Source organism: Callorhinus ursinus, unplaced genomic scaffold, assembly GCF_003265705.2.
Source record: "Callorhinus ursinus isolate GAN/ISIS: 27379988/994484 unplaced genomic scaffold, GSC_fseal_2.0 scaffold29, whole genome shotgun sequence".
In the NCBI taxonomy this organism is placed as follows: Eukaryota; Metazoa; Chordata; class Mammalia; order Carnivora; family Otariidae; genus Callorhinus; species Callorhinus ursinus.
In genome coordinates, this window is record NW_027397091.1 from 7,758,518 (window position 1) to 7,769,397 (window position 10,880).

Below are 10,880 nucleotides of genomic sequence, written 5' to 3' on the forward strand. Positions count from 1 at the left end.
TAGGTTAAGAAGAATCACTGATGAAGGCCCAAAGAGAGCCCTTTGGTTAACCTGTTTCTTTTCTTTTCTTTTTTTTTTTTTTAGTGGTATTTTGAGATTTTGAGATTTAAAAAAAAAAGATTTATTTTAGAGAGCGAGCAGGGGGAGGGGCCAAAGGAGAGGGAGAGAGAGAATCCCATGTGGACTGCCCGCTGAGCACCGAGCCTGATGTGGGGCTCAGTCCCACGACCCTGGGACCACGACCTGAGCCAAAATCAAGAGTCAGATGCTTAACTGACTGAGCCACCCAGGCGCCCCTTGGTTAACCTCTTTCTTAAATAACTGAGTCCCCGTGGAGTGTGCACTCTGGACTTTGGATGGCCAACTGGTAACCTTTTTTAATATATTGAGTTTGTGTGTCTTCTTTGCAGAAGATGTCTGGGTCATTATTCAAGGCAGAATCTAAAAAGGAGTAGTGTCATTTAGGTAAACCCAAGAAGCACTTCCGAGCACGCACAGTCTGTACCTTAGAGTTTTGCCTCTGGATAAGCCACAGATTACATTTTGGTGCCAGATGCGAGAAGCCATTAGTAATCAGGACAACTCCCCTGGGAAATCCTGTTCCCAGTCCCTGTTCCAGAGGATCACTGCTTCCTCTGGAATATTTCTTTGGGGGGCTCTGGAGGCTGCGATTTAGTGACAAAGGGGAATGACTTGACCCTAGAAAAATAAGAATGAGAGATTTCTAATGAGATCTGACAGTTCAAGGACTGAAGAAGGAATCTAAGCTTTTTTTTTTTTTTCCTGCCCACCCAGTCTTCATACAAATGTAAATATGCCTCCTTCAACAAATTGCCAAATGTGGTTTTAATTTGTAAGCAGGAGACCCTGCCTTGCCATTTTCTTTTCTTTTTCTCTCTTTTTTAAACCAAAGTCACAGGTTTTGCCCTTTTTGAACTGGACATTTCCTTATGTCACTCCATCATGTTTTCTGTTGTCCTTTTCCTTCCAAGGACATTTTCCCCCATTGTTTGTGATCAGGGGAATTTGGGACGAGAGTCAGTTGTCATGTTTCTTAAAGAAGTTTTTGAAGTTCCCATAGGAAATACATAGTGCTCTTTAAACTGAGTTTAAAAAATAAATAAATAAAGGCAGAGATTGGATCTAGTATGAGATTTGAAGAGTGTCACTATCGCGGCATCATACTTTATGTGGTCTACGCAGTATCCATTGTTGTTATTTATGACCCTGTCTGCCTTCCATTGTGGACTTCTTCAAGCCTTGGGGAATTTACATCATTCCTAATAGCAAAAGGCTTTCTGGTTCCCACAGAGTTGTTCAAAGCCTGACTCATGCTCCTTATGTTAATTGTTCAGCTCTGAAAATACAGCACTTACAGGGTGTGGTCGTAAGGGGAAAATCTACTGTACTTATAGGGCATGTTTAGAAGTGTTTCACACATAAATCTCAGTCTCTCTCTCTCTCTCTCTCTCTCTCTCTCTCATTTCTCCCTCTCTCCCTATACCCCTCTCTCTCTCCTCCTTCCTTCCTCCTCCCCTCCATCTCTCTCTCTCTTTCTCTCTCTCACTTAACTTTAAAACTGTAGCTCTATTTAGTCGACTAGTAAGTCTTATGGGGAGAAAGGGAGAAGCATCAAAATGCAGTATAATCCAATAAAACCTACAATATCCTGTTCACTGACTCTTAAAACTGACTTAGGTTATAACTGGATATGACTATGAGTGACATTGATCCAGGTCTGAAACCATAGGCGGGATTAGCGGGAGCTAAAGACTCATACTCGGGGCTGCAGGGTAGTGATTGCACAAAGGTCAGAGCACCGGCCTGTGGGGCACCCAGGCATCATACTGATGGCTGCTGTCTACCAGACATTCTGGGACTGCCATTGTTAAATTCCAATGTAAGTCTAAAGCAAGGGACCTACTGATAATTTCCCAAAATTGTTCCTCATGGCCTCAACATTTTACTGTGGAATTTGGTGGAGAAGGGCACTTACTGTCCCAGGAAATGAGAAGAGTTAACACCTTGTCTGGATTATCTCCTTAACAAAAAGGAAATGATTCCAAAACTATGAAATAGGTCAATGTTGGCAAAGATTGGGAGTTTTTGACATTTTATGAGTACTTCTGTATGAAGCTTCCTTGGGAACATATAACGATAGATACACAGATAATCTCTGAATTATGTAAAAACTGTGGTAGTGCTGTTAGGTCTAAGAAAAAACTCCCAGTTTTCTGGAAGCCAAGAATCACAAACTTCAGTTTTCAAAGTACCAGTATTCAAAGGCTTAACTCACTTATGTAGCCTTGAGTTTTGCAAAGGCCGCGTTCTATATTTTTGTAAATAGAGAAAATGTGTGGAATTCTTAGGCTAATCAGGGTACAGACCACAGTGCCACCAGGTCTCTCTGGAAGATCAGAGCTCACACACATGCCGCTGCCTGGCACCGTGATTCTGGGCTTCAACACACTTGGGGCCACAAAGTTAGCAGATATTGGCCAAGAGTTCCCAGATGGTTTGGAACCAACATCCTTTCTCTTACAGTCTTTTATGTCTGTGGTGCAGATTAACGTATGAACTGCGTTGGGTAGGGGTCCAAAAAAAGTGACATTTACTGAAAAGTTCTAGATTTAAAAAAATTAAAATAGCTTAACACTAAGTGGTTTCATCTAGTCTTCACAAAAATCCGTTCACTGGGGCATTCAGAGCAGAACTGTTTTTTCTCATGTTCAGCTAATAGATTTCTAGTTGAACCTTTGTTATCTTTTGGAGTAGACGGAAGGAGCTCTCCACGGAGCGTCTGATTATTTTGCTGAGTGTGCGGAGAGTTCACTTCCTCCCAGTGCAAGGCGCAAGAGAAACGCTCGGAAAGAAATGTAGGTCCGACAAGTTTTCTTTTCCTTCTTTTTGATTGTGTGTGTGTGGATATGTGACATGAAGTCTGGAACTCAACAGGAGTTCATGGAAATTAATCACAAACCCCCTCTGGCACTGACCTTACCCTAAGTCTTATGCTTACCCTTCTGCCTTCCTGACTGTCTCTTGCATTCTGGACAGTGGGGAGCGAGTCCTTTCTTCACAGGTGTGTTGCAAGGAGTAATTAATTACAAGCACTTTGAAGATGAAAAGCACCTGTTTGGTGGTGTGTTTCATACAACTTTCCAAGTGACTACAGACCCATCTAAAAAAACACATTCCTTTGCTAAAATGCAGGTTCTGATTCTAATAATTATGATAATTCTCATGCCTCTGATTAGGAACAATAAGAAGGTGTGTGTGTGTGTATGTGTGTGTGTGTGTGTGTGTGTGTGTGTGTGTGTTTCCAGACTAAAGCTTAGCCAAAGTAAATATTTCAGCTTCAGTGTTTTGAGTTTGGTGGTTTAAGAAATTTCTTGTTATTCACAAGCCTGCAAATCGGTGTTGAAGTTAAAGTCTCCAGTCTCTCAATTCTCCCCATGCCGCTCCTGCCCTGCCCCTCAAAGTGAATTTTACAATTAGACTGAAGTTTGCATTGCCTTTTGTATGTGCTATAGAAAAGGTGTGTGTATGTGTGTGTAAGCACATCCTTGTGTGCACACGTGCTCATACACACATGCGCGCGCATGCACGGCCTGTGCTTTGGATGTATCTGATCATTTACTTCTGCAGTAATAAAAACAATATATCAAATTTAGGCAATGTTGACCCTTCACTTCTGAAATGAACACCTGCCTGCCTTAGTTAAAATAGATCCATCATAACTCCAATATAACTACATTGCCAACCCAGTGATCAAGAAACAAAGCCTGTCCTCGTGTATCTTAATAACTAATACTCGTGTGTTGGAAAATGTGATGGCTATTGCTTGATCCAGTCTGAATTTAAACATAACACTAAGGGATTGTTCTAGATTTGCCAGGGAGGTAAGGGAGAAGGAAAGGTAGCACGTGCCTCCTTTTTGAGGTCTAGGAAACATGACAAGGGGTATAGGAACTGGAGGGCAGCATGCCATTACAGCTTTACAAAATGAAACAAAACAAAATCTTTCTTTGTTTTAGTGCAAAAAGAACTGAAACAAAAGACAGCGTTGTGAGCAAATCATGGAGCAGCAGGGACATTGTGGGAACTTCTAGTGACCCAGTGATGGCGGAGATAACGAGGAGGAGGGGTGACAGTTGGGCTTCAACCAGTCCCCCATCAGAGTCCACAGGACAAGCAGAAGATTACATAAAGGCAGCCAAGAGCCACTGGGGGCTTCCTGTTCAAAAGCTGGAAAATGTTCATCAGACCCAGCCAGAAGACACTAGCAGCCAGCAAAAACCTCATTTCGGGGAGTGGTTAGAGACAGGGCTTCTAGGCAGGAGCCCTGTCTGTAGCTGTGAGTCAGCATCACCAGGTCCAAAACAAAGTCCACAAGGGGCCAGAACACAACAGAAACGCAGGAACCGGGGCTCTGCAGAAGACGTCGACCACCACAAGAGAGTTTCTCTTGGAAGTGATCGATTAGTCCCAAGAGAAATAATAGTGGAAAAAAGCAAAGCTGTCAGGGTTTTGCCAACCTCAGAGCTGTCAGATCCGGGGTTACTTTTGAAACAAGGTTTGGCAAAAACGGCATCTAATGAAGAGTTGCATGTTGGGGAAAATCTCTCCTCCGGACATCTTACAAAAAATCAGCCAGGGCAGGCACAGCAAACCGGCTCAGCCACAAACACTGAAAGATTATCTGCAATCCGGAGCAGCCCAACCAAGAAAAGAAAGAAGTACGAAAGAGGCCACTAACTTACTTAACGGGGATTGCAGACTTGTAGTTGGGTATATAATGGCTGAAGGTGCGGAAAGAGAGCGGTGTGTTTAGCTGTCCTGATGTTAAAGGAATTAGAGTGATGATTTTGTATAGAAAGTAGAGCTCCGTGTGAGGGTTAATTTTTAACGCATTCATCTGCAAGAGGCTATGTGCTTTTTCTAACAACATTGCTACTTTCTCATCATACTTTTTTGTCTTCAGAGCCATTCACCTTGTCAAGGTTGACCCCATTCTTGAACGAACTGCATGAAGAAACCAGGCATGTGCCTTTGTGACTCATCACTGGGCAGACCATACAATGGGCCACATGAAGACAGTGCTGTATCTAGGGGTACAATTTCTCCTCCTGTTCCTCAGCCTGAGTTGGGCAGAAGTGAAGGAACAGGTCCTCAATATCTGGTTCTGGGCCCAGCATCACCGTCTGAAAATGTGTTAGAAATGCAGACCTTGGGCCCCACCCCAGATCTACTGAATGAGAAACTCTGGGCGATTCTGAAACATGCTCAAGTTTGAGAACCACTGGACTAATTGGAGACTCCCTAGTGTTTGTTTCCTCCAGCCTGACTCGCATGGCCTCCAGCTCATCTGCCTGAGGCCCACATGTGGACAGGCACCCCCTCGTGCCCCCTCAGACTTGTAAAACACCTGGGTTCGGCATCTGAGCTGCTCTGTTCCTGGTTTCTCTACAGCATGGTGGCCACAGCACCCACAAAACTGTTACTTACCCTAAGAAGTGCTAGAAGTTTATGGGTAATTTGACTCAGCATTAGAGGAAGACAGTAGAGGGAGAGGCTTGTTCTCCCTTGTAGCCCAGGCATGTCCCTGTCCCTGCCCTTGCCCCCACCTCTAAGATTTTGGTTAGGTTCAGGAAAGATTAGAACCCAAGGGGAACTCAGTGGCCAGAGTTTCCAGTTTCCCAGTTGGAAGGCATCACAAACAGTTTGAATTTCAAAACAGGAGCCTTCCATTTGCAGTATCACCCACTAATGTCTCCAGTGGGCTTGCTGAAATGTCACAGAGTGAATCATTGCAATGACTTATTTTGGATGGACACCTACTAAAGATTTTCTTAACCCAACTTCATTCTAAAATAGGGGAAAAACCATATTCAAAGGCCACCCATCAAATACATCTTTTTTTTTTTTCTGTTCAACATTGTGTGGTCCTTTGAAGTAGCACCTCCCTAGTAACAAGGAAAATCAAGTATATTCCCAGAGTGTTGGAGTTAGCAGAAAAATAACCCAGAAGAGGCCCAATGAAATAAAAGAATATGGAAACAGACACAGTGTAGGTGGTTCAGAATGCTTAAAACTAATTGTGGTTTTGTTTCTCTAGCTCATTCTATACTTGCCTCTGACTTCTTTCCCACTTGAAGGGTAGGACTCCTTAAGAGGCAACCATACTCCCTGACACCATTTTGGGTCATGCAGTTCAGTGTTGGTCACTACCCTTGGCCATGAACGTAGATGCTATTCCTTTGCTGTTCCCCACACTGCCTGGACACCTGTCCCCTTCTCGTGGTCCCAGCCTCACCCCCCCCCCCCCCCGGAACATGGCCTGCCCACCGGTGACCTTTCCTCTTCCCGCAGGTTTTTCCCTGCTCTTAGCTGATTCCAGTCAAAGCATTCTGTAGGAGAAGAGGGAGCCCAACAGAATACTAACCACAGTCGAGCAGATTGTATTCATCCATTTGGGAGTAGACTGCACAGAATGGAAATGCTCCACTGTGGGCCCCCTCTCTTGGAGTGACAACTGTTCTAGGTGTGCTCTTCACCGAAGTCAGGGGCAGAGTGTGTCACTGAATATTCTTGAACAGAATTCTTGGAACAGTTTAAACAGAGGGGGGCCCAAAGAATAACCCGGGTGATCGGCCAAAAAACAATAAGCTCCCTGGAACGGAATCTCAAATAAAAAAGACAACCATTTCAGAACACTAGCTGTTAACCCAGCACTAGAAGGAGATGTTTGGAATGGAGGCACCAGAGAAAAGCTTTTAATTGAAAAGTTTTTATTTCATTTATTAACTGGGGCCTGCACAGTGGGTAAAGCCAATCCTTGTGATTTAATGATTTTCTCTCAAGAACAGCCTTGGCTTTAGAGTTTGGTGTATTTGTGGAGATAACAATTACTGTGACCTCAAAGGGAAAATAGCACATTTGGTTGTAGGTTGATAGGGTCTTTCTCACAGCGCACATGTACGTGGGATTGTGACAGGATTAACGGAGCGAAGAGCTCTCTGGTTCTGCACTGTGGCCTGTGTCTGAGGAATTTTGCCTTTAAGCATTTTCTCCCACATGTCTGAAACACCCCTGGATCTCTTAGTACTGGAGTGGTTGTGTAATTCTTTGGATGTTTGAAAGTACAAAGGGGAAAATGGCTGCCAGGTTTTATTGTTGCTTATTAGCTGGGAAATGCAGAGTTCTCCACGACTGGGAGTGGTATGTGTGTTGACATTCTTAATAATCTTATTAATTACGCATCTGAAAATCTGAGAGCCTATCAATATTCTTAGACAAAAAGAACAAATTCTTCAACCACTTAATAACCCAAACTCAATTTATATTCAAGTCCCTGTAATTCTGATGCTTGGAAGAAATGTGGGTCCAATTCTGTTAATGTTACAACTTTGAGCTCCCTATCTCAGTGTCATGGCTTCTAAGTCACATCCATGTGCTTTCAGATGACTTTTTAATAGATTGATGTTGAGTGTTGTGTTTTTGTTGTTGTTGTTTAATGTCTATAAACAAATCTCTGAGAACAGTCAGTGTGATTTTTCTTACACTTTTTTTTTTCTTTGCCACTGGAGGATAACTGTTGTCCAGATATGCATGTAAATTGTTAAATGCAAAGGAGCAACTATTTGGGGAGAGAGGCGTGAGTGCTTTAGCTTTTTTGTTTATTTATGTTAAAGAAGTAAGAAAATGTATTTCATTTTATAAAAAGCAAGAATCATTAAAACCTCTATAGTTTGATTTATGGAGAATATAGCTTATTTCTTATCTCAATATATGTCTTAGGGGTAACAGTGGGATCCCAGTTAATTGTTTGCTTCTGGTGTCATGTTTGGATTTTAGCATGAATTGTTTTGCATCGCACGGTCTTTGATTTTAGCAAGAGCTTGGTAAAGGCAAAGCACCTAAGGGAAGGAAACCTCTACGCCCAACAGTCGGCCTGGGATCACAGTGCTGCCATTCCCAGTTTCCTTGAATTCCTTCTTGGCAGGCCCCACTGTCCTATTTCCACAGAATTTTAGTGAGTGGCCTTCCTTTTGAGGTAACAGATGCCTCTCCTAGGAGCCAAAACTCCTCTCTTCGGTGTTCCATGACTTGAATATGGAAATCATTTCAATTTCTTCTTTTCTCTTATGAGGAAATTTCCATGTTCGTTTTGTTAAGACGATAGAGTTCATTCCTTGTTATTGAAACACTAATGAATTGAAACACGGTGGAGCAAGTGAAAAATCGAAATTATGCTGATTTCTGTTAAGTAGTTTAAAATCTTCCTTAAGTAAATTAAGCATTATAAAATGAAGTTAATGCAGATAATTACTCAGGACAGAAGTAACTATATAGATCATTGGTACTGCAATTTAATGATATAGTTAAATTCTCAGAAATCTGCAGAACTCCTTCTAATTTGGTTTCTGTATTTATTTAACAAGACAAGGAACAAATGTATGTCAATGTGTGTGCTTAACAGAGGGGACTTGAGTGGATGAAATTATTACCTTTAATTGTGGAGAACTAACTCAATACTGGACTTGAATCACATTCAAGTAAGTTTTGTACAGCATAATATTGCCATGTATTACTTTATAATTGCCGTTAGAATTACTTATCAAAAATCTTGATTCTTAAGTTAAACAAGAATCAGGAAAACCATACGTTTGGCCCCAAAGCATCTGATCAGGTGACTGTAGTTGTGGATTTGACAGAACCCCAGAAAAAGTTTTATTAGTCAAGTTAGGAAGCCAGACGTTGCAGTCATCACCGGGAGAGTTCTTTTTTCCCCATCGCAGTTACCCTGTCGTTTGTTTTGTTTAAACTGCTTAAATAGTTTAATGTGTCTGAAAGTACATGGGTCAAAGTAGTATGTAGAGGAAACGAACCTGCTTTATAAATAAAAAGTAAAATTGTTTAAAAAAATTAAATGAGTGTGTATCACTTTTCTCCAAAACAAGTGAGTTAGCCCCAAAGAATATACATCCAAAATGCCCTTTTCTGAACATGCGATTTAAAATTATATTCTCTTAGAGATTTTTTTTCCTTCTTGAAGCAACTCTGAGGTTTTGAGCACTATGTTAAAATAATCCCAAGGAGCTCTGCTTCTGAACATTTAGGTCTGGAGAACCCTGTGTGGGGTGTTATGATTAAATTGGCCCATAAGATTCCGGGGTGGTCTTTACAATTCAGATATGTTCCCATTTCTTCCAGTTGTGAGCTAAGAGAGATCCCTCTTGTGAGAGGTTAAAGTATGCAACCTTGACTCCTTTCCAGAAAAACCTTGATATTTCCCAAGTGGATTCATTTCCATTTTCTAAGTGGATCTAGTCCTTGTTCACCACTGAATGAAGTCCTGGGCCAACTCTTTGTCTACACTGCCTGTTATGATGGGATCTCAGGCCCCTTTGATTGCTTGTATGTGTATCTCCCCTCAGATCTGTACCTAATCTTTCAGAGGCATTTCAATATGAGGTTGGGATAATACATTTGAAAAGCTGTGTGTGAAATGCTGAGAACCACTGCAGTCGATGAAGCAAAGCGCCTTTCTTAGTGGTTTGCCCCTGCCGGCATGCTGGCTGGCCTGGCCCACGGGGAAGCTGACCTGCCCTGGGCCTGGGGTTTGGGCTGGGGATCCATAGCCTGGAGATGGCGTGGTGCTCCAGGCTGCAAACCCCGGGTTCAGGCTGCCGCTTTGCCACTAGTTGGTTTGTGTGTTTTGGGACAAGTCTCTTAAACTCCTGGGCCTCAGTTTCTTCCTTTGTCAAATAAAATTCTCTCTCCTATTTTAAGTGCCACACTGAAGGTAAACACCACTCCCATGTGGTAATTTCTATATCCATTTAAAAAACAGGTTCTTCCCACTGGCCGCACTTGGAATTACCTGAGTAGCTTCTAGTTAAATCAGAATCCTTGAAATTTGTCCTGAGTATCAGCAGTTTTAAAAACGCTTCAAACACTGATTCTAGTGAGAAGCCATAGTTAAAAATTGTTTTAAAATGTAGGGGGTTTGGTGGGTGTGTTTAAATAGTGGATGTTAAAAGAGGCAGGGTGTGCTCAGAGCTGAGTGTCCTTTATAAGGGGGGCGTGTAAGGAGTGTGCCTACTTTCAAATGAATGAGAAACACTTTGGTGACAAGGTGTCAATAGGCGTACATTTTAATCACACAAAGAGATGTGTTTTGTTTTTCCCTTCAGGCCCTCTATGTCAGTACTGCTGCTTTAGACCCAGCACATCAGAGCAGCTTCGTCTTTGCCAACACTGAGAAATTGTTGCCCTCATACAGAAGACGGGTTTTTAAAGCACCTAAGTAATTGTCTAGGGTTTGCCTTTGATCCATGATCATTAATATCACTAATAAGCTCTCGAAAAGTGCGTGTGAATCTCAAGTTCACATTTGGCAGGGCTGTGGAAGAATGAACGCTTTTAAAATAGTTTGGCTCAGAAAGCACATCTGAAATAACCCTGTGGGAAAATCAGGAGAATTTCTCATCCTCCAAAGGATTACCTAGGATGAGATGCTGACCTTGTATTTTAAGTTCGGTTACATTTCTTAAAACCTCATTCATTACCCAGCCTGATTTATTTTAGTGGGCGAAGTAGGCTGTGGGAGGGGACTCCAGTGATGTACAGTGTTCTTGTTGGCCTTTTGTTTTCTCCACAGTTCCCAAAAGATCATCACGTAAATATATTTCTTTAAAACACACATGCAGACCAGCTTCCTCACGAGATTTACTACAGCTTTTCTCTCAGAAATTAGAGCTGAAGATTCTCTCGTCTTCAGGCTTCTGAGGCGATCAAGCCCCAGAAGGCCGAGTGTGTGCAGGGTGAGCAGAGCGCTGACCTCTGCCGGGGAGAGGTCAGCTCAGCACACAAGA

At 42.4% G+C, this 10,880-nt stretch overlaps 1 protein-coding gene across 8 annotated transcripts in view; it reads left to right on the forward strand.

The window, feature by feature from the left end:
• Positions 1-8,928, forward strand: part of SLX4IP (SLX4 interacting protein) — a 189,727-nt gene extending 180,799 nt beyond the window's left edge. For all 8 annotated transcript variants that reach the window (XM_025876005.2, XM_073878397.1, XM_073878394.1 and 5 more), the window contains 2 exons: positions 2,776-2,876; positions 4,038-8,928. In XM_025876005.2, coding sequence (XP_025731790.1) covers positions 2,776-2,876; positions 4,038-4,758 — 822 coding nt within the window. In that variant the 3' untranslated portion in view covers positions 4,759-8,928. The remainder of the gene's footprint in view (positions 1-2,775; positions 2,877-4,037) is intronic.
• The last annotated feature ends 1,952 nt before the right edge of the window (positions 8,929-10,880 follow it).